We start from the raw sequence: 21,831 nt of genomic DNA on the forward strand, positions 1-21,831 counted from the left end.
ACCCGGGGTGTGTACCTATGGCGAGTCCTCTGTCGCTATCCCGCCCATCCCTCGGGAGCGCGGGACGCTCGCTCCCGGCGCACCGCAATTATCGGGAACGCAAAGCCCTTTGCGACAGTGTCGGCCGGCAGGCGCCCTTCATTTACGGCAGGCAGCCCCGTTTGCGGCAGCGCGGGTGTTTCCGGGCCGGCGCGGCGCGCACGTGAAGGTACGTCCCGCGCGGGAGGGGACGGAGCTGCTGCCGTGTCCGTCTGTCCGTCTGTCTGTCCGTCATCCCTCAGAGGATGGTCCCGAGGGCTGGGGTCCCTCTGCCCTGGCTGCTGGCCGCGTCCCGAGGGCCCTGTGAGGCGCTGCGGGTGCGCGCCCAGTGCGGCCGAGCCCGAGCAGTGCGGCCTCCCGAGGGAACCTCCCGAGGTTTAACGGGGCCGAGAGGAAGGGTCGGGACGACCCCTGGTACCAACACGGGCTGGGAGGGGGGAGATGGTCAGAGGGAGAGCAGCCCTCCTGAGATGGGCTTGGGGTGCTGGTGGGTTACAGGATGGACATGACCCAGCCATGAGCACTCAGAGCCCAGAGAGCCAAACCTTTCCTGGGCTGCATCCAGAGCAGGGGATGGAGGGGATTCTGCCCCTCTGCTCTGCTCTGGTGAGACCTCACCTGCAGGGCTGCATCCAGCTCTGGGATGCCCAGCATAGAAAAAACGTGGAGTTTTTACAGCAGACCCAGAGGAGACCACGAAGGTGGTCGCAGGGCTGAAGCCCCTCTCCTTTGCATTTAGGCTGACAGCTGGTTGTTGTTCAGCCTGGAGAAGAGAAGGCTCTAGGAAGATTTTACTGCAGCCTTCCAGTGCCTGAAGGAGGCTACAGCAGAGCTCCAGAGGGACTTTTCCCAAGGGCACATAGAGGTAGAATAAGAGAAAATGGTTTAAAAAAGAAAAAGAGGGTGGGTTGAGATAGGATGTGAGGAAGAAGTTCTTTACTGTGAGAGGGGTGAGGCACTGGAACAGGTTACCCAGGGAAGCTGTGGATGCCCCATTCCAGGGAGTGTTCAAGGCCAGGTGGGATGGGGCCCTGAGCAGCCTGTGAAAGGTGTCCCTGCACATAGCAGAGGGGTTGGAAGAAGTTGACCTTTAGGATCCCTTCCAGCACAAACCATTCTATGATGTTCTCGCTTTGTGCCACTTGTGAGGCTGGGGACTGCCATCAGATGTGGCATCTTTATACAGATTAGTGAAAGATGACTAGCTGATCACTGGTAGTCACTTTTTGCAGTTGGATGTTGCAGTGGATGACATCTTAGGTGCAAACTTGATTTTCATAGGCCAGCATGTTTTTAGTGAGGATTGAAAAGGATGAACCAATAAATTAGCAAACCAGGCTGACAGGAGACTGCAGTTTGTACAGCAAACCAAATGGAGCACATCTTTTATATCTTAGACTTTTTTTTTGTTCACAATGCAGGAAACAGTAGAGAATGTCTTTTCGTGGAAGAGGAGGTGGAGGAGGAAGAGGAGGTGGCTTCAACCGTGGAGGAGGTGGTGGTGACAGAGGTGGCTTCAACCGCGGTGGGCGAGGTGGCTTTGGACGGGGAGGTGGAAGAGGAGGCTTCAACAGAGGAGGATATGACCAGGGCCCTCCAGAAAGGGTAGTTTGTAAGTTACATGGAGAAACTTCATTTATTATTTTGTTTAGATTGTCTGCTCCAGCCCTTTAGCTTGTTTGTCCTTTATTTCAGTGTTGGGAGAGTTCATGCATCCCTGTGAAGATGACATAGTTTGTAAATGTAAAACAGAAGAAAACAAAGTGCCTTATTTTAATGCCCCAGTGTACCTGGATAATAAGGAGCAGATTGGCAAAGTGGATGAAATATTTGGACAGCTGAGAGACTTTGTATCCTTCAAAAAATATAGAAATGTGTGACTTACAATATTGGGTTTTTTTCAGTTGTTTGGATATAAAGTGGGATTTCTCTAGGATTTTAAAATAGTTCAGGGTTTGGCTGCAGTTATATGTGAGTCTTGCTGCAACTGCAGGTGCTTTATTTACCTTAAGTGCGTTAGAGCTTTTTTGATATGACAGAGTACATGAAGTCAATCAGAGATTTTCGCTCTTTAGCAGTACTGATGATGTGTTTTGCATCCATGGTGGTTCAGCTTGTTGCTTTTTCTGGCTAACTGACCAAATTTTCTGCTATGGGTTACTAAGCTATAACAGAGTTGGATCAAGGGCCTTGGGGGTTTTTTTTGTAGGTTAGGGGACCTTGCTCATGCTCCAGCACATTATTTAATTATAAAGTGAGTTTATACTGAGATGTCCTGTGGCTCATTGTCCAGTTTATTACTTAACCTGCCCATAAAAGTGGGATGTGCCAGAACATCTCTGGCAGAGCCAGCCTGACACAGACACACTGGGTACATTTTGTTGTCACTGCCAGGTGGACAGAATCCATGACAAAAGCAGGATAGCTGGGGGAGTAACCCAGTTAAGACTCAGCCTGTGGTGGTTGGTTGAGCACTAATCACTAGCTATGTGCATTTTCCTCTCCCACATTACATGTGAAGTAAAATGTGCAGGTTTAAATCACCCTTAATTGCAATTGTGATGAAATTTAGATGAATTTATAAAATACTAACTTAGAAAATTTCTGAATGTTCCTTCTATGTACTGATCAAAATCACAGTTTTGCATGTTTTATTACTGCAATGCTCCTTAAGCAAACCAACAGTATTTTTCAGTGAAACTGTCTGAAAACATGAAAGCCTCTTCATTTAAAAAAATGCAAAAGGTAAGTCAATCTCAATAACAGAATTTTACTGAATGTCATCAGTTAGCTAATTTGTCAGTAGATAATAAAAGCTTTGTTAAGTATTTAATGACTTTAAAAGCAGATTGTCGTATGTAAACATAGGAATTAAGTTCCTCGTCCTTTCCAGTTTTGTGTTTGCCACATTGTTCCCTCTTCCTGCCCCACGAGAAAAGATGCAACAAAATCACAATATCAATATATTTTAGCAGGTTTTTAATTCTGGGATTTACTTCTTGTGTGCTTTCTCTATTTGGCTTTTTGCAGAGGACTGTTTGACATAATGGGATAAGACCAAATTGTGGATATTTGTAAAGGGGGATATTAATGTGCTTTTTAGTCTTGATATTTTGAAAGCCTAATAGAATTCTCTTCCTGCAGTTTTACATTGATCCAGCAAAGCTGCTGCCTCTTCAGAGATTTTTGCCAAGGCCCCCTGGAGAAAAAGGTGCTCCCAGAGGAGGTGGTAGAGGAGGACGTGGTGGTGGACGTGGTGGAGGAAGAGGTGGTGGTAGAGGTAAGATCACAAGAATGAAAGCTGCAGGATGTTGGAATTATTTGAGATGCCATGGGTTGCTTTGGTCATTTGTTCTGTGGAGTATTTGTGTTTTGTTTTCTAAAGCTGCTGGTGAGTACTTGAATATCAGCAGCTGTATGGCAAATAAAAATGTTTCGGCATGACTTTATAGAAATAAAGGCAGTGATACCTTTCAGGTAGCAAGACTGGCTAAATAACAGCTCCAAAGCATAGGGAGGAGAAAATGCTGATTTATAAAAGACAGAAAACTTTTTAAAGACCTGTGATTAAGTCTTCAGTTAAAGCTGAAGTTTATCTCTTCTTACATCACAGTTTCTTGTCTCTTTTCTATACCCTGCCCCTTTGCAGCAAGGCACAAGTGTTTCAAAGTCGTTTGGTTTGTTTGCTTTAATGTTGAGTTGTAATTAATAGATAATAATTACTAATAGTTGTAATGAATTACTGGTTAATGTATGTAATTTTTTGCAGTCTCTTTAGTATTTTGGACATGGTGTATCAGATATTAAGCAATACCTAAAATGCTCCAGATGGAGCCTAGAAGAAGCCAGCTAGTAGTAATTGACCTGGTAACTGTCCAGCAATTGATAGTTTCTGGTTTTTTGTTGTTTGTTTAATTTCAGAAGCTGTCTATGAAATAAATTGTTGTACATAACCAAGAATTTACATGCTCCTCAAAGGATAATTTCTTTCTTTTGTTTAGGAGGATTTGGAGGAGGCAGAGGTGGAGGAAGAGGAGGAGGATTCAGAGGAGGTAGAGGCGGAGGAGGAGGAGGATTCAGAGGAGGAAGAGGTGGTGGAGGAGGCTTTCGGGGTGAGTGTGTGGTTTTTACCTTTCAGTAATAAGAATAGCTCCTATTAAAAAAGCTTGTAAATATTAAAATGCTTGTAGCTATTAAAATAATTTAAAACTTGTAAATATTAACAGAATGTTGTGATTTTGAATGTCTTATAGTTTTTATTGTCTTATAGATGTTTATAGTTCTATGCAAGACATTTCTGTGCACCCTGGTAGTTTAAACTGAAGCACAGTACTCTGCATTTGTTGATGCATGTGTAAAACCATGTTAGTTTTTTGCATTTTACTCTATCAATTCATTCAATGCTATGTGTAGAATTTGCTTTAAACACAACTAAGATAAGAATTACTTCATGTATTTTTCTTTTCTCTTGAAATAGGAAGAGGACATTAAAAATGGAGCCATGAGTATCTCCTCATTGTCTATCATGTCATCTGCAGAAGCAAAGAACCATGAAAAACTTTTTGTAAAGGACCTTGTAAATCTTTTTATAAAGAACTTGAAGCTACAAATGACAGTTATTTTTACACTTCATGACTGTTGATGGACGCGTGAGGAGAGTGTAGCCCCAGGTGAAGAGCTGAAGATTGCTCAGAATATGTGTAAACTTTTCTCACGGAGCCACAATTTGATGTTATTATTAAACTGTTTGTTTCTGACAAGCAGTCAGTGCAGTCAGTGCTTAACTCCATGTTGGAGCTGGGAGTAAACAATCAGTTGAAATGGGTTTTCAAAAGACCCTACAGGTTCACTGTATGCACATACTTCAGTGTGAACCTGTGCGTGACTGATCCTTGGTTCTCATCCTCCTTTTGTATTGAATCTTCTGGGCTGCTCTGAAATGGATGTGCCATTTAAACAACCTTTGTGAATCTTTTTTTATAAATTAAATTTCAAACTTTTGTGTTGATAATTTTTTAAATGCATAATAATGTATAAGAGAGAAGACAGCAGAGTATATTTTGTGAATTTTTCTGTATAAATATTAATGGAAGCCAAAGGCATTAAGACATAGTCCTCTTAGAAGATGCTGTCTAAAGAACAAGACAAGATTAATACTATACTTCAGTCATCTAATGGTATCTAATTACAGTGATATTAAAATGCTAAGGGTTTTTTATTGGCCCTGCATCTCCCCATTAGCCTGTTTCTCTTGAGGTTTGATGTGCTGGTACTGCACCTCTGTGGTGCTCTCCGTTTGTGTAGAGCTGAGGTTAAATAGCTCATCATAGGGCTCCTCTGCACACAATGCTTTCAGTTATGTATTGGTTAGAAAGGCATGACAAAGTCTGCATGAGTCTTTGGTCTCTTTAAATGGATGCATAATGAGGATTGTTGGAAAGATAGTTACTGTGTCTTCCTAAGGATGGAGGAGACAAGGGTGCCTCTGCTCTGGAGCTTTGGGAATAAAATAGGTGAAAATAGAACTTCCTGCATTTCTTTCAGCTGGAGCCAGGAGTCTGTTCACAGACTCTCCTACCAAGCAGTTTTGAAAAGGGGTCTGTAGAATAATTTATGTGCAAGTATTTTGAACATCTTTTTCAGTGTGAAAAAAGTTCCTTTCAGAATTGATTGCACTCTTACGCTTTTTAATTGATGAATGCAGTAACAGGCAGTTTAGTTATGTTAGCCTTCTGCTTAACAAAGGCAGCAGGTAATTTTTCAGTACCAGGATTGGACAGTTACTGCATTTTTTAACAAATGTGACCATTACTTTTAATAATGTCGAACAAAACTTGAAAGAGTGGGAAAACAAACAGTAAAGAATTCATTAAAATGTGAATAGATGCTGCAAAGGATAATAGATAAAAACGTTCTTCAGATTAAAAAAATAAACCACAGAACACTGAAGTTCTGCTAGGTCTGCTTTTGTGAGAAGAAGCTGACTCTACTTTTAACCCCAGGAAATTCAAGAAATGAGGGATTTCAGATTTTTTTCCTGGTATTGCTAAAAGCGTAGCTTTAGCCATGTCAGTTAAATCCAGAACTGAATCATTAGGCTTTTGTTGCTAGGCCTAAGTGCCTCAGGGCTTTGACTTGAGGCTTTGTAAAATTGCCTTTTATCTAAATTCTTTGCAAGTAATTGCATTTTGGACATTCCATATTGCAGCTGAACAACACAAACCAAGTGCATCTGCAGTGTCAGTACTTCTGTCATGTTTGCAGCTGGATCCTCTGCTGTACTGGGTTTCTTCACTGATGCTTCAATAGTGGGCAGCTGGCTTGGATACTCTTTCCTTACTCTTCTGACTTTTAAAGACTAGCATAACACAGGCCTCACTCTTACACCCAAATCCATGCTGCACTTTGCTCCTCTTTAGGGACATGCTTTTTGCCAGGGTGTCAGAAGACTCCTGCCATGGCCTGTGGAGTGCAGGGTGTGACCGGCAGTGTTTGGCTGCAGGCAGTGTGGCCTGGCAGCCCGGGAGCAGGAGAGTGTGCCGGGTCTCTCAGCAGATGGAGCAGTGAGTCAGCCTCAGGCGCTGCAAGGGCAATGCAAAGGCTCTGACCTCTGTGTGCAGAGGGGCTAAACAGCAATATCCATTGCAGCTCTGGAGGAAAGATTGGCCTCTTGGATATAGGGAAGGGAGCATTATGGCATGGCCTGTGCACAGAAACAGTGCTGTTTGGATTTCATGCAAATATCCAGAGGAATCTTAGATCTCCACGGAGGCTGTAGGATGTTCTTAGGATGGAAGAACATACGAGGAATCTGTCCAGATGTGTTTGCCATATGACAATGCCTTTTTTCATTCTCCATTCTGGGGAAGGGGGGTATTTGCAAGGCACAGTAAGTCCCTGTTCTGTGTTGTCTTCTCTGTGCCATGGTGTGACCCTCCCCTTCTAATATAAGTAAGGTGCTAACAGTAACAGATTAAAATTCAGTCTCAAAAAAATGAAGATGTCTGCAGTGTAACACTGTAATGAAATATGAAGTTCTCTATAATTTTGTATGGCACCTTTCTCTCAGTCTTGAACTTCCAATTCAAATTCCAGCTGTGAGTCTGTCACAGTGGTCCTGACCTTAGTAAGTGAAATGTTCTGGATTTATTTATGCGCATCATTACAGATATTCTGTGCTGCTGCTGCAGAGAATAGGAGAGGGGCTCGCATTTACTGTGACAGAAATAGGTGTGTTGGCAGAAATGGCAAATTTCAAGTAGTGGTAGTGTCTGGGGAAGAAAAGTCAGAGTGCAGTCTGAAGTGAGGGGAGTGGGGGTAGGGTGTTACTGTAGGCTCTGGATGACAGTTTGGTGTTCCCTGTATTTATATTCGCCTTTCTGGTAGCCCTTGGAGCACATAGCTGGACTGTCTAAATAGCTTCTGATTTGCCATCTGTTCTAGCAGCACAAGGGGGGGTTGCTGTCCTGGAAATTCCTTCGAAGCTCAGGTGGGCTTTAGAGCAGCTCTACGCAGCAGTAGTGGTGTCACCTACCTGCGTCCTCCACTCCCATGGCAGTGTTTGACCCAGGTGTAGGCTCTGACTTTGGGCTGATTTTGAAACATACCTGGTGCATCAGCAGGATTGCTTGCAAGTGTTTAGAAGACCTGGAGCCTTTTGTTCATGACACAGCAAAATTTTGGGGTTATTTTTTTTTTTCTATTTGGGATCTAAATCCTCCTTAAACAGAGGGTAATACATGGCAGTGTATTATAAGGCTTAAATTGTTACCTAATGAGAATGGCTTTTGTGGCCCTGCATTCCTTGTGGAGTTGCTGATTTTCCTTGTGTTTTCTGGGATAAGATGGCTCAATGTAGTTCATAGATTTGCTATGTTATTTATAGAAACTTGATGAAGTGCAGAAAATAGTTGGGATATTTTAATGTAAGTCTGTAACACTGGCAGTTGTAGAACGGGAAGGATTTTCTCTGGCACTGACTTGTACATGTGGATGCTTGCCTGAAGAAATGCTGGACTGTCGCACATATACTGGTGCAAAGTAATTTGCAGTTGTGTAAAATCATTGTCTTGGCAAGGAAGAGCATTGTTTATTAAAAAAAAAAGCATAGCTATTGTGTCATGTATGGCTAGTAAAAATCTTAGTGGGGTCGTGCATCTTTCAGGGCTGTCAACTGAAGTTCTCTATAGAGCGAAACTTTTCTAACCAACAGTTTAAATCTAGTAAAAGTCTTTGTGAATGAGGAGAAAGAAGTAAGTTATTCATTTGTTTTCCTTGGGGTTTGAACCATTTGCATCCCTTTGGGAAAAGGTTAAAGGGACGTTTTGCCTTAGAGGGCCCTCCAGCGGTGGAGGGGATAGTAAACGTGGAAGGGTTTGGGATGGATTTGTAGCAGGGTTACTGGAAACAGAAAGAGGTTTGGTTTTGGTTTCCAATTTATTTATTTTTAATGGAAAAGATACGTTTCTCTACTCACATCGTTCATGCATTGAAATATATTTTACACATAACTGAAAGCAGCTTGCTAAACCTCACATTGCATTGCCTCACAAATATGGAAAGATACGTGCAAATTGAAGAATGGATTTGAATAGAAATTACATTTTGCTACTGATCTGGGACAGATGGGAAGGAAAAGCATCACTTTATAAGGTGCCCCTCTGACACCTGTAGTGCTATTGAAGAATAAAAACAGCCTGAGGTTTTGGATTTTATCTTCTTATACCAGTATTAATAAGCAATGTGGTAAGACATATTTTATCTGGCTTAGAAGCTGTGGATTATTTTTATACTTCAGTATTTAATTTCCTGTTTTATCTTTTTGACTTTATTTTATGAATTACAGTGTTGAAGAAAAAGAAGATTTTTGATGATGTCTGCCTTTAGTATTGGCTTTTCTCTGTCAATTCTAGTTGCTGTAAAAGTAGTCAAATTTGAGAAGAGACAGAAACAATTGGTACATAGGAGGGACTGCATGTATTGGAAAGTTGTATTTAAATCAACAAGTATAACATTTTTTTGTTAATTGCTACTGTATATCTGGAATCCTGAGTAAAAATAGTAATGGTTTGCTTTTTTGAGGCTTCAACATGGCAAGCTCTGACTTTTTTGGAAGCTGCAAGATCTGAGGTGCTTTTGAAAATCTTGCCAAAGTATCAGAGGAGGAAAGCAGAGATATCAAATTATTGCTGTGCCAAATCTTTCAGTGCATGACCATGTTGCATGAGGAAAGTGGCTTCATTGCCAAATGGATCATCTTTCCTTTCAGAACCCTCCCACCCTGTTCCTGCCTAATCCTCTTCTGACAGGAAAAATTCTGTAATAATACAAATACCCTAAGAGCTGTGAGTGTAGATGTGGGGCATTAAAGGAAATGTTTGCTCGCCGGATTGTGACGGGATATGTGTAGTAGTGATGGCTAAATGCTGTGACTGCACAAGTTTATGTAAAGATTTTCTTACCTATATATTCAAAAGAAAGATGCAGGATGTTTGTTTTGGAGAACTGAGGAGTGGGAGGGCATGCTCTGAGTATTTCACAGGTTAGAGAAGAGAGAGCTCTTCAGGTATACTTTCCATGGAATGACTGTATTCCTGTGTCGCTGCACCCTTATTGCTGCTCAGAAGGCACAGCCCTAGCCTGGGACCTGCTTTACCTACCACATACAACTGAAGAACCACTGGTGCTCATCTTTGTCACTTTTACACTTTTACAGTATGAATACTGACTGAAGGCAAAAACTGTATGAAACAGGACTGAGAGGGACCAGTTGCTTTCTGATACTCTGTATAGAAAGTCCTTTGGGCAAGGACTTATTGTGGCAATTATTTATACAGGGTTTTTTAAAGAGTCTTTGCTTTGGTGTGCTGGTACCTCATCATTGAAGGGAAGAAAACATGAGCTTTTGCTGCTCAGATCTTTGAAAAATGCCCAGTTAGAGGCGTTGAAAAATTTGCTCAAAGTAAGCTTACATGTATTGTGTTTAAGAAAGGAAGTCATATTCAACAACCATTTTCTATAGACCAGGCTATTTTAGAGATGTAGCAGCTGAGTTTTCTGAAGTCATGCTTCACTTAGGAAAATACTGGTATTTTTCTTGTGTCTTTGTCAGAGAGTTTAAATCAAACAAAGAACCTTGAAGAAGTAAGTCTTTAAAGATTTGAAGGGATGGGCTTTAGAGTAAATGTATCCTGTTTTTAAGGAAACAGACATTTTAAGGAAACAGACATTGTCTCTTCATGCTGTACTGCAGGTTTTTGTGCTTTGCGTGATGATGGGAATTAGTTCCAAGCCAGGCTGATGATTGATTGAACTGAGTCAACTTTTGTTGAGGTTTCCAAAGCATTGCACAAGAGGTTTGAGGGGAAAAAGTTTGGGGGCATGTGACAGTTAATCTCATTAGCAGTAAGAATGAAGTTTAAGCACACTGTTCAAAATTTACTCAGTTCTGTGCTGCTCTTTGTTTTAATTAACAATCTCTTGCATAGATTGGGAGTGTAAACTTCTTTCCACTTTAGTCCAATTAAATCATGCTTGGAAGCTGTCAATGGTGGGGGGAACTCCTCCCTACCCCCCTTCTTTTAATTGTTCAGTGAGTCTGTTGAATAATGAAAGAATTTGCCTGACAGGGTTTTGCAGTGTTTCGTCTTCTTGATGAATTATTTCAGAGGATAGACGACAATGCATTGGAATGACTCGTCCAATTCCTCAGAAAGTGACAATGAAGCTCATTCAGCCTTCACACAGACTGAGCACAACATAGTTGCAGCTTACTTAATAACAGCAGGTATGGGCATTGGCAAATTGGTATGTAACTTTTTAAAATAGAACTTGTAGATCTGAATGCTCATTTTGTACAGCAAGAGTGATGGTATTTCATTTTGTATTAGAAAGCTGTCTGATGTCTTTTCTCCATGTTTACTGACAAGTTAGCAATCAGCTGCCTGACTGAAATATGCAGAAACATTTGAAGTGTGCAGAATCTAAGTTTTCTGCTCTATATTTGAAGGCAGCGTTGTGTCTCAAAAAATACATTTTGTTGATATGTAATTATAGAAGAGAGTGAGAATTAGTTTCTGCCAGCTTGCAAAATAGATAAAAATAGGGCATAGCTGTCACATCTTGCATTTTTCTGTGATGTGCTTGAAGCTATCTTGAGATTTCTCCTGGGCCACATGTTTGTAGTAATATATGTGTAGTCTGAGCATGTGAGCGGGTGTCTGTTAGGGGATGTAAGGGGAAGGGTTGGAATGTGACTTAGAGGGAGGGAGCTGGTCATTAATCAGAGAAGAGCAGATTCCAGTTGCAGCTGTATTTTTCACCAGTGACACGTGTTAGAAAAGCACGCTGTGAGGCTTTACATCGTGTTTTTTCCTGTGACTGCAGTGGTCTTTGGCTAAACTTAAATGATTATAAAATTATTCTAATTCTCCCCTTAAAAACTTATTCATTATATAACCACAGCTTCTGAAGCAGTAAGTGCCATAGTAATGAGATAATCCAGCTAACCAAAACAGAAACCTACTGTTTTTAAAAACTGGCCTTCTATACCTTTATTATGGGGAATCAAATCAGTTTAGTCTTTATTCATTGACTGTACCACAAATTTTTCCAAGTTGTTGTTAGATTTTAAAATACTGTAAAATATTAATGTATTTTACATTTATATGAAATAGTATTGCTGATGGTTGAAATGTTTATTTAGCATATATGTCTGAAGTGGTGAGTATCAAGTTGCTGTGCTGGAGAAGTGGGTATTTTTGAATGCAAAGACAATAATTTATTTAAGGTCTTTGGAGAAATTAATAGAAGAGCTACACAGAGCAATAGGTTTCTTAAGAAGCTGTAGAGATAAATAATTGCCAAGTATTGGAAGCCTAGATATACCTCTTATATTTTTATTAAAATTGATTATGTAATATGTAACAAGGTGATATTTTCAGATAGTTTTGACCAGCTGGTCAAAGAGTTCGGGATCAAAGCTGTCGTTGGTGATCATAGGGTATCAATGGAATTAGCCAGAATCAAGCCAGCTCTTCTTTCTTAATCTTGCATGGAAATTAAATGTCATGGGAAAAAAAAAGTTGGATTACTTTGCATTTTTAGGTTTTTCCCAATTTTTTCTAATTATAGTTGGGGGAGTCTAATAAATCTTTACTTTCTTAATGAGAAATGTTTTTGACAATGAAGTCCATAAAATATTTGAAAGTATGATTGATTGCTTTGCACTAGCCTTACTGCAGCAAATTTCACATCTGGAAGATTTAAGCCTTGTTAATAAGCAGAAGTGTAAGAATAAGAATGAAGTCTGAGTGCAGTGTTTATCATTATGCTGCTCTTTAAAAGACTTAAGTGTTTCTCTCTTGTTTTCTGGGAAGGAAGTAATTGTTAAGCATTACACTGGTCAGTGTATTCATTTTTGTAATGACAGCAGGGACACTCAGGCTGCAGCAAGCTCTGCTGCCTCATGGATGTCTTTCTGCATGTAGTGGTGAATGCTCTGGTATAATTTTAAAATGCTAGGTGGAAAGGTAAATTCCATACATGAAAAAATTCATGTACCTGAATTTTTTTACTTTGATGCTACTACCTAACATTGCCATGTCCTACCCTAAACTGTGTCCCTAAGCACCATATCTACACATTCCAAGGGATGGCAACTCAACCACTTTCATGGGCAGCCTGTTCCAGTGCTTCATAATCCTTTCAGTGAAGAAATTTTTCCTAATATCCAAAAGAACTCTTCCCTGGGGCAACTTGAAGTCATTTCCTCTAACCCTGTTGCTTGTTTCCTGGGAGAAGAGACTGACCACCACCTGACTTCACCTCCTTTCAGGTGGTTGTAGAGAATAAGGTAATCCTTTTCTCCAGGCTGAACAACCCCAGCTCCCTCAGCTGCTCCTCATAAGATTTGTCCTCCAGCACTTTGACCAGCTTCAGTGCTCTTTTAATGGGCACTGCTTAACTGCTACCTGGAGAAACTTCATTCACCTGCTTGACCTGTTCCTCACAATCAGAGAAGAGATCATTTCTTGTATCTACATGTTTTTTCTCACTTTGTTCAAGATGGAGTCCGTCTTTCGTCTTATATTTTGTTCTTCAAAACATTCTTTTTTTGCTCTGTTATTAGTTTATTTTAGTGATACTAACACTTTGAATTAATATATGTTCCACTTTTTCTTCCCTGTTTTTCACTGCCTCCCCTTTCCCCACCTTACTTTTAAGGCTGGACTCTGAATTATTAAATTTAAGTGTGTCTAGAAAGATCTTTCATTCACCCTGAGGATATGAGTTTACATTCCTGTTGTATGTCTGATTTCATTATTAGCTGTAATATCTGTTAAAACTTGCCTTGTAAGAAGTCTGCATTATTAAACTTGTAATTCTCCTCTGCTCCTTCTCTCCCAAGAGATGACATGCTATCTGTCAACAGGAGAGCTGACAGAACTGGCACTGCATGGGTTTCTTTTATTGTGGTGTTCATTTCAAATCAGATCCTCAGCTCCTTGTTTATTTAAATTTTAGGAGCACATAGGATCAGTGTCATTCCTGAAATGTGGGAGTATATGAATATGATAGATGATGGCATCTGTGGGGCCAAAAGCTGTTGGACCTCCAACCGGAGGCCTGCACCTGAGAACAGACATCCTTGGTGGTGTTAAAAGAGAGATAGCTGAGGGGTAATTATGAGTTTGCCTCATTTGATTTTAAAATTACTGAATCTCAGGGGTTGGCAGGGGCCTTCTTCTAGATTAGGTGCATAACTTTTTTTTATAACCTTTTTATTTTTACCAGTCACCAACCTGGATTCTTCTTTACCATGGAGGTCAGCACTGTACTTGGTGGCCAGAGTGTCTGAATTGTAATCCTAGATGCGTTTGAATTTCTGCTCTGCTTGATTTCTGCTCTTTTGATGCAAGGAAAAGAGCATCAAAAGTCTTGTTGGCTGAATCCGTGTGAAGGTTGCCTAATTGGAAAAGCTTTTTTCTCCTTTGCAAAGAGGATAGGTGTCTATCCTCTTTGCAAACTTGTACTTGACTGAAAATAAGTCTCTTTTGGGACCTACATATTACAATAGGCTGCATTTTCTTCTGCATGTGTATTGCTGGCTGGTGTGTACCTTTTGTAAAGTTTTCCTTTTTCTGTTTTTACAGGAGTGATAAGCATTTGCAGTAACATTGTTGTGTTAGGCATCTTTGTTAAGTACAAAGAGCTTCGGACAGCAACCAACGCAATTATTATCAACTTGGCTTTTACTGATATTGGTGTTAGTGGCATTGGTTACCCCATGTCTGCGGCCTCAGACTTGCATGGAAGCTGGAAATTTGGATATACTGGATGCCAGGTATTGCAATTCAGTTAGAGAGAAATTTTCAGCACTTAAAAGCAAACTGAGAAGTAATGGCTCTACCTCGTATTATTTTAAGAGATAAGGTGGAGATGCAGAATGTGACTCTGGACCTGAAGCTGATGTTTTGTGATGTCAGCAATTTCTGGAGACGGTGTTTTGTGTGAATTTCACTTTAAGCTTATATTTACAATCAGAAAACATTTAAGTGTAACCTTATATCTATCAACTAGGCATTTTAAATTAGCTTTAAGAAGGCTTACAAAATCAAATCCTGAAATGAAGATGGCTATAGTAGCACAGGCACATTTGATGATTTTGCTGAGAGCTAAAAATCTTTGATAATGGGCTACTGTTTTGATGGTGAGCTTGACAGATCTTGGTGAATTCTGCTTGGGAAATGCATGTTCTTTTTGGATGGGACTAATAGAATATACAAAGTGAATGCCTCTAAGGCTTTTGGCCTCCGTTAAAGATTTAGCCTACTTTTAAGAGATACCTATTTTTAAGAATAGACTGACTGAAATACATATACTTCCATAGCAGAGAGATGGCCTCTGCTCACTGTGTATTGTGATTTTAATTTACATAATTGATAGACTGTTGGGTTTAATTGCCCAGAAGTTTGAGTAGTAATGTGAAGGCATATACTGAAAATGTGCCATAAGGCAAAAATTTTGGACAGTTATCTAACAGATGCTCATCACAACCTGACATCACTTGCCTCAGTAACAGTACATTTAAGCTCAAAATTCAGTCATTGTTTGGCAGGAAGCTTCACTTTTAACATCTTTGGGTCTGGATTGACTGGTGGTGTGTTCAGGTTGATGAGAGATCTCACTGAAGTGAGAGTTAAGACCACTTGAAGCACAGCTCACATGAACCTAACCCAAACAAATCGTGTGATCTGAGATGGCTGAATGCCATGTGGTTCTGTTCTAACTGCTAGTGCCACGTGCTCTGGCTCAGGGCTCTGTATTACTGGGGTGCCAGTGGTAACACAGCCATCCCAGTCATCCTTCCTGGTCAGGCTTCCCGTGGGATGACCGGGCAGATGCATTTGGAGCATGCTGGGGTTGCATCATGTGTTGTTCTGTGCAAAAGACCTGACACACTTAAAAATGGAGCCTGAGGGGGTAAATCAGTGGGCCACATCTGTGAAATGATCACAACAGATGAAAGAGTGATAATTCAGAACCTCACATTTGCTAAAGCTGTAACTTTCTGATGGACCAAATGCTCCTCAGGTTTCCTTAACATATATTGATAACATGAAATAAACCCCTCCAAACTCTGAATCTCAAAATTTACTTATTGAAGGACAGTGTTTCTTTGATTTTGAGACTGCTGTCTTTAGGATTTCTAATGTGCACACAAGCAGGTGCTTTTGAAATGTTTACTTTCTAATGACCCAGCTTCAAATTGCCTGCATTAAATTAAGACCTTTAAGACCTTGCTTATTGAAGAGAACTCCGGCTGAATTGTGTTGATTGAGTACATAGGTTTGTGCTTGCATCTTTGAAAGATTTTTCAGAAATTGGTTTCTTGCTTGTTTCTTTTAATTTCAGATCTATGCTGCCTTAAATATCTTTTTTGGGATGGCGAGTATTGGTTTGCTGACTGTTGTTGCTGTTGATCGTTACCTGACCATCTGCAGGCCTGACATAGGTACTGACTTAGGGTCAAAACTCAGTCACTGTTGGGAGGAATAAAATTCTGATTTGATTGTATTGTTTTCTCATTAATGACTCCATAGTTACAGTGCTGGGCAGAACTTGAACCTACCAGTACCTGGTTAAGTAAGGTACCTAGTTGGTATACTGCTTGTTAAAGTGAAAAATTAATCATTAGGTTGTTACTCTGTTTATAAATTGTGCTTTTATGGCCATTTTCAGTCTTTAGAAGGCCACATCCATACAGAGAAGCACACAAAAAGCCTCTGGCTGTGTGAGGTTTTGACCTCTGTCAAGCAGGTGTGTGCCTCTGTTAACACCCCCTGGGTGTTTTTCTCTCCTCTGTTGCAGCTGTGTTGTAACAGTTAATTCCTCCCTTGCAATCTTCCAAGGATGTATTAAATGCAGTGTTGCATAATAAGCTTTTGGCGTGGGGTTGGGATCAGGTATTGCCTGTATGCTGAGTTGGAATGGGTGATGACTGGTGTTCAAGTGGCTTTAAAGGCTGCAGGGACTGAGATGTGAGGCAGCAGAACGAAACAGGTATGCTGCAGTGTTTGGGACTGGAAAGGGTCTTTATTAACTCATTATGTACTTGCTGGAAGCCATTTGTCACTCTAGTTTGACCCTGGAAAGAAGCAGCAGATGAGAATTGTGTCTGTGCTTGGCTGCAGGAAGAAGAATGACCACCCGTAGCTATGCCACTCTCATCCTTGCTGCTTGGATAAATGCAGTCTTCTGGTCTTCCATGCCTACTGCAGGCTGGGCCAGCTACGCTCCGGATCCCACCGGAGCAACGTGCACTGTAAATTGGAGGAAAAATGATGCGTAAGATTCCCCCTCACTCTTTCTTTTAACTTTCCTGGCTGACTGAAGTCTAAGATTGTTTAATTCACTGCTGTAGGAGCATAACTTCTTTCTGAAGTATGAAGTAAAATTTTTAACAATAATTTAAAACAATAGAAATAACATAGAGCAAGTCTAGCAGAAGTAGAAGTTGAGATATGCTTCAAAACTTTCTAATTAAAAAAAAAAAATTCCTTATTGTTTTAGAACTTGTTACAAAATGTCACAATCAAATCAAAATACCAAATTCTTTGGTAACTTTTCCTGGATGGCTATTTGTAAGTTACTGTGTTTTGTTTTTCTGTCTTATCAGGTCCTTTATTTCCTACACAATGAGTGTAATTGCTGTTAATTTTGTTGTGCCCTTAACAGTCATGTTTTACTGTTATTACAATGTTTCCCGGACAATGAAACAATATGCCAGCAGTAACTGCCTGGAGAGCATTAACATAGATTGGTCTGACCAAGTAGATGTGACAAAGGTAAATGAGTGCATGTTTTCTTTTAAGCATGTTCTTTGTGTTAAAGTCCTATTTGCAAAGGGATGGTGCAGTCTTTTAAGTATTTCGGTTTCCTACATCCCCCCTTTTCTTTTATACTAAATATTGGCTGATACTAAGCCTTGGTGAAAACTCTTAGCTTGACTTACCACACTAAATTCTTTATTTTTGGTCTAATACCCTCTCCAGATGAATAGCTGCTTTGAAGGCTGGGAACATTGTGAATTTTCCTTGCCTCTCTCCTCTGTCATTACCTAGAAATGTACCTCCAAGGTGCCCTAGGAGAACTTTTGTTCTGTGTCTGCAGAGTCCTTAGGCTTCCTGCTTGGTTCACAGATGTGTCTGGTCTGAAATGGATTGGTCAACTCTCACTTGAACTCCTGGCCTAGGAATGAGAGTGCATTTCCAGCTCCCAAGCTGTGTAATTCCAATCCCTTGTTCTTTTCAGTCTGCTGAGCTTATCTCTTATGTAAGCAGTAGCAAATGTGAGTTATGGCATGAAATGATATATCCTGCCTGGAAGGTTGACATTCTTTTAATGTATAAAAGTCCTTGAGAAATCTTGAAGTTCACCAGCTCCTTTGATTTTGTGTAAAGATGTGATTTATGGTTGAGCATGATGAAAAAGTGAGAGAGAATTGGACAGAAGAGAATGTACCTATGTTTTTGAATTACTTATCAGTGCAAACAGCATTCCTTGGAAAACTTTCTCATTGCTAAGTACTGAAGAATAGTATTTTTACCTAAAAAGATTAATTTGAGTGTTTTACTTTTGTGAAGAACTTTCAGAATACTTGAAACTAAGGACTGAGTTAAAAATTTAGACTCATGTTTGTGAAGAAAATGCATTTTCCCTATTTTGCAGTTGAAGACCCTAAGTTATAATAAATCAAAGGAGAAAAAATTTAATGCTTTGGAGTTAAGCAATATCCATTTTTGGAACTGGACTACTCTCTGCTTTTTGCAAATTAGCATCCTCTAAGCTTTCTATGCACCGAACTTCTAAATGAAAGGGTTCTGTCATATATTTTGGTGTTGTGTTTGGTATTGTATTTGCATTTAAATAGGGATCTTCGGTGAGAGTCTGCTTGTGTACTGATTGTGCTCTAGAGCAGCTCATACAAAGTAGCTGTTTATTTCTGGTTTCTCATTTTGTTCATCTCTGAAAGACTAACTAGGAGCAGCACTAGAGAATCCTGTGTGTATGCAGTCCTGCAGATTTGGTTGGTATTCTAGTGGTTTCTTTTGTCCTCTTGATTCATTTGAGATTCCCATTCCAGTTTCCACTACTGATTCACGTCCCTGACGAAATCCAGAAAAGTCTGTCTCAGTTGATGACCTCTCCTACCCTCTGCTACCCCCAGTTTGTCACTGTCCAGGTCTGGCTGTGGCATGACACGTCCTGGGGTGTGGACCCCAAGCTGCCCAGGTTGTCCTCTCTGGAGGCAGGCAGAGAAGACATGACAGCTCAGATACCTCCTTTGTATCATTCTTGAACGTGTCTATAATGCTTCATTAAACCAAGCAGATACTTCTGGGTTCCTTGACTATATGTCCTAGAGCATTTGCTTTCTTTTATTTAATGGTACCATAATTAAGCCTTATGAAACATTTTTATTAACAGCCAAATTAAATATTTGGCCTAAATTTTTTGTCTCTGTTCATATTTATTGTTTGTAATAGCATCGCAGAGTGACTTCTTATTATGGGGGTCGTAATTCATGTGTGAAGTCCTCTCTGGTAATTTAAACTCCTGATGGGCAGATTTAACATAATGAGTAGTGCTGATTTTGAAGGAATATTGTATGTAATGAAATGACACCATGCAGTGAGGTGTGCTATTAAATCCCCAAAGTGAGATTTTAGTGTAAACTGTAAGAATGTGTCAGGTGTGCTTGTATATAAATTATTTAATTCAGGATAGCTCTGTTTTCACGAGGTGTATGTGCTTTTGTTATGAGGTTTTGCTGTGAGGTCTTCATCTTGAGGTAATACTGATTGTGCACCTGTTCCTCTCATTTACAGATGTCTGTTGTGATGATTATAATGTTCTTGGTGGCATGGTCTCCATATTCTATTGTGTGTTTGTGGTCTTCCTTTGGAGACCCAAAGAAAATTTCTCCTGCAATGGCCATCATAGCTCCTCTCTTTGCAAAATCTTCCACATTCTATAATCCCTGCATTTATGTCATTGCAAACAAAAAGTAAGTGTTCTGGAATTTGTCTGTTTCATGATTTTAGCATATCATCTAAGTATAGAAGGATCACCTGTAAAGCATGGCAAGCTGATTAGTGAAGAGCAAAGGGGATGCCACTGGTAATTTACTGAAGATGACCTTTTGGACAGGAAAGACTAAAGAAAATTGTTATGACCATCATCGCAACATCCTGAAATGATACATATTTTTGAGAACAGACTAACTTTTGAAAGTCCCATTTGTGCTTTCTCAAGGGGATTCAGTACAGAATTTAGGTTGCATCAGTAGTAGACTGGTTTTAATGACTGTGGCCTAAGTGTGTGGTCTTAGTGACATGTAACTGGTGTAGATTTTCATGTTTGATTTGGGATGTATCATATTCTAATGGATTAGGATGGATTGACCCTTTTCATTAAAGTAAATAGGTTAAGCCTATTCTGATTTGAGCAAGCATAACAAATGGCTCTAATCAAGCCAGTGTCTCTGACTGAGGACTGTGTTTTGCAAAGAGGCATTCTTCCTTTCTCTGCTACCACCCTTCAAGCAGAGCCTGTGATCTCTGCCTAGGTGAACATACCTACTGAGTCAATGGAAAAATATCTGTGCTTTTTTTCCCATTCTGTGAGTTCATCTTTGTTAAGGCTGTATGCTCTCCTGGGATAAACTTAAGCTGCTGTGATCCCTATTTATGAAATGAAATTAGCTTTACACTCCTGTACCTGGAAGTGTAGAAGACTCAGGTCCTTTTGAATTCCAAATACATGTTTTTTTTATTAAGTACATTCTACTAAAATTGAAAACTATTGTAATAGTTAAGACCATCTCACTAAATTTTCCCCTTCTCTTTGGTTCTCCAGCTAATGATCTTTCTGTTTTCCCTTTCTTGCCCTGGCAGGTTTCGGAGGGCGATCCTGGCAATGGTGCGATGTCAGACAAGGCAAGAGATAACCATAAACAATGCTTTGCCCATGAGTGTGTCTCAAAGTGCACTGACATCGCAGAACTCCAGTCATTTGCCTGCATAATTACATGGAAAGGACTGAAATCTGGGTTCAAGTTAATTAATCTTTTGGACAATTTCTTTTTGAATAATAATATTTCTCAGCTAGCTGGTTTGTGTTAGTCACAGTAATCTTTTTAGAGAAGCTAAGGAGACAAAACCTGCCAAGACTTTAGTTTTTGACAGTGAGGTTTATTGATCCAATATGTCTGTCCCAAACAAAAAAGGGTAGCAAAGTAGCTGTAAGAGCAAAGGGTAGCTCTTACAGAGCTAGACAAGGTGACAGAGGGAACAGGAAAGACAGAAATGCGAAGTTCTTAGGTTCAGTAACCCCAGGTTTTATTTATGTATTAATTCTTTAATGAGGTATTTTCCACCTGCTTCCCTTGAAAGTTTTCAGACTTCAGATATTCTGGATATGCAAAGTTCTGTTTCTGTGAATATGCTGGGTTGTCAAAATATCTACACTGACCCCATAGAATCCTTTATTAGGTTTTAGGGTTTTGAAGGAATTTCAGCATATTTAAAATATTTTAAAAAAATTGACTGATAGAACTAAATTAATTTGTACTCAAGACAGCTTTTTTTTTTTTGTAAGTAGCATGTTTCTAGTTCTTGTGACTGCACAGCAAATCCTGAAAATGTGACAAAATGTACCCTAAAGCTTCTCACTTGGGTGGTGCATAACAATGAGTAAATATTTATGGTAATTTCTCATCACTTCTAAGTCAATCTTATGTTTATGTAGATCTGATATTTAGCTTTCAAGAAATACCTTTGTCAGTATGAGCAATGGATTTATTCAGGGTGAAAAAGATGACTGTGTAGGTTTAGCTTCAGCTATTATGTGTGTGTGTATATGCAGTTTGGCTTTGCAGTGTAAAACTTAAACCATATATGTATTTTTGGCAAAACCCTGTTTTTACAGGATTTTTTAAAAGCTCTGGAATCTAGGCTTCCTATTAATTTTCCATTTTCAGTATTAAAGAAGATGCCATGCAATATCCTCATGGTGTACTAGATTTCCTTCAGGAACCTTGGAACCCTTTATAGACAGTATACTATATGCACTGCCTCTTAGGAGAAGAAAAGAGATATTTTATTACACACTAACTTTGCAATCTACATATTAAAACAACCTTGGAACATGGTTGGATGTGATTTGAAGCAGAGTGTGTTCTGACAGAGTAAAGAGTGAGCTGGTTTAACTGATGGCATTCAGGATACA

The 21,831-nt window shown here is 39.9% G+C and overlaps 2 protein-coding genes across 3 annotated transcripts; both read left to right on the plus strand.

Annotated features, from left to right (window-relative positions):
• The first annotated feature begins 73 nt into the window (after positions 1 to 73).
• On the plus strand, positions 74 to 5,039 carry GAR1 (GAR1 ribonucleoprotein). 2 transcript variants are annotated; one of them, XM_059844258.1, is made up of 7 exons: positions 74 to 208; positions 1,461 to 1,651; positions 1,735 to 1,889; positions 2,725 to 2,784; positions 3,184 to 3,319; positions 4,041 to 4,151; positions 4,517 to 5,039. In XM_059844258.1, the coding sequence occupies exons 2-7, from the start codon at positions 1,474 to 1,476 to the stop codon at positions 4,528 to 4,530; spliced, it is 654 nt and encodes a 217-aa protein (XP_059700241.1). In that variant the 5' UTR covers positions 74 to 208; positions 1,461 to 1,473; the 3' UTR covers positions 4,531 to 5,039. The 2 variants fall into 2 exon arrangements, with proteins under 2 accessions (XP_059700241.1, XP_059700242.1); XM_059844259.1 differs by lacking the exon at positions 74 to 208 and adding an exon at positions 276 to 453.
• Positions 5,040 to 5,193: 154 nt separating this feature from the next.
• RRH (retinal pigment epithelium-derived rhodopsin homolog) lies at positions 5,194 to 20,640 on the plus strand. The gene is made up of 7 exons (XM_059844256.1): positions 5,194 to 10,825; positions 14,193 to 14,383; positions 15,955 to 16,054; positions 16,734 to 16,887; positions 17,219 to 17,387; positions 19,431 to 19,609; positions 20,499 to 20,640. The coding sequence occupies exons 1-7, from the start codon at positions 10,720 to 10,722 to the stop codon at positions 20,626 to 20,628; spliced, it is 1,029 nt and encodes a 342-aa protein (XP_059700239.1). The 5' UTR covers positions 5,194 to 10,719; the 3' UTR covers positions 20,629 to 20,640.
• Positions 20,641 to 21,831: the final 1,191 nt, after the last annotated feature.

Source organism: Haemorhous mexicanus, chromosome 4 (assembly GCF_027477595.1).
Source record: "Haemorhous mexicanus isolate bHaeMex1 chromosome 4, bHaeMex1.pri, whole genome shotgun sequence".
In the NCBI taxonomy this organism is placed as follows: Eukaryota; Metazoa; Chordata; class Aves; order Passeriformes; family Fringillidae; genus Haemorhous; species Haemorhous mexicanus.

Coding starts and splice junctions, on each gene's coding strand:
- GAR1 (XM_059844258.1), top strand. CDS start 1,474: ATGTCTTTTCGTGGAAGAGGAGGTGGAGGAGGAAGAGGAGGTGGCTTC. Junction 1,890..2,724: donor TTGGACAGCTGAGAGACTTT/GTATCCTTCAAA, acceptor GCAAACCAACAG/TATTTTTCAGTGAAACTGTC. Junction 3,320..4,040: donor AGGAAGAGGTGGTGGTAGAG/GTAAGATCACAA, acceptor TCTTTTGTTTAG/GAGGATTTGGAGGAGGCAGA.
- RRH (XM_059844256.1), top strand. CDS start 10,720: ATGCATTGGAATGACTCGTCCAATTCCTCAGAAAGTGACAATGAAGCT. Junction 16,888..17,218: donor AATTGGAGGAAAAATGATGC/GTAAGATTCCCC, acceptor CTGTCTTATCAG/GTCCTTTATTTCCTACACAA. Junction 17,388..19,430: donor ACCAAGTAGATGTGACAAAG/GTAAATGAGTGC, acceptor TCTCATTTACAG/ATGTCTGTTGTGATGATTAT.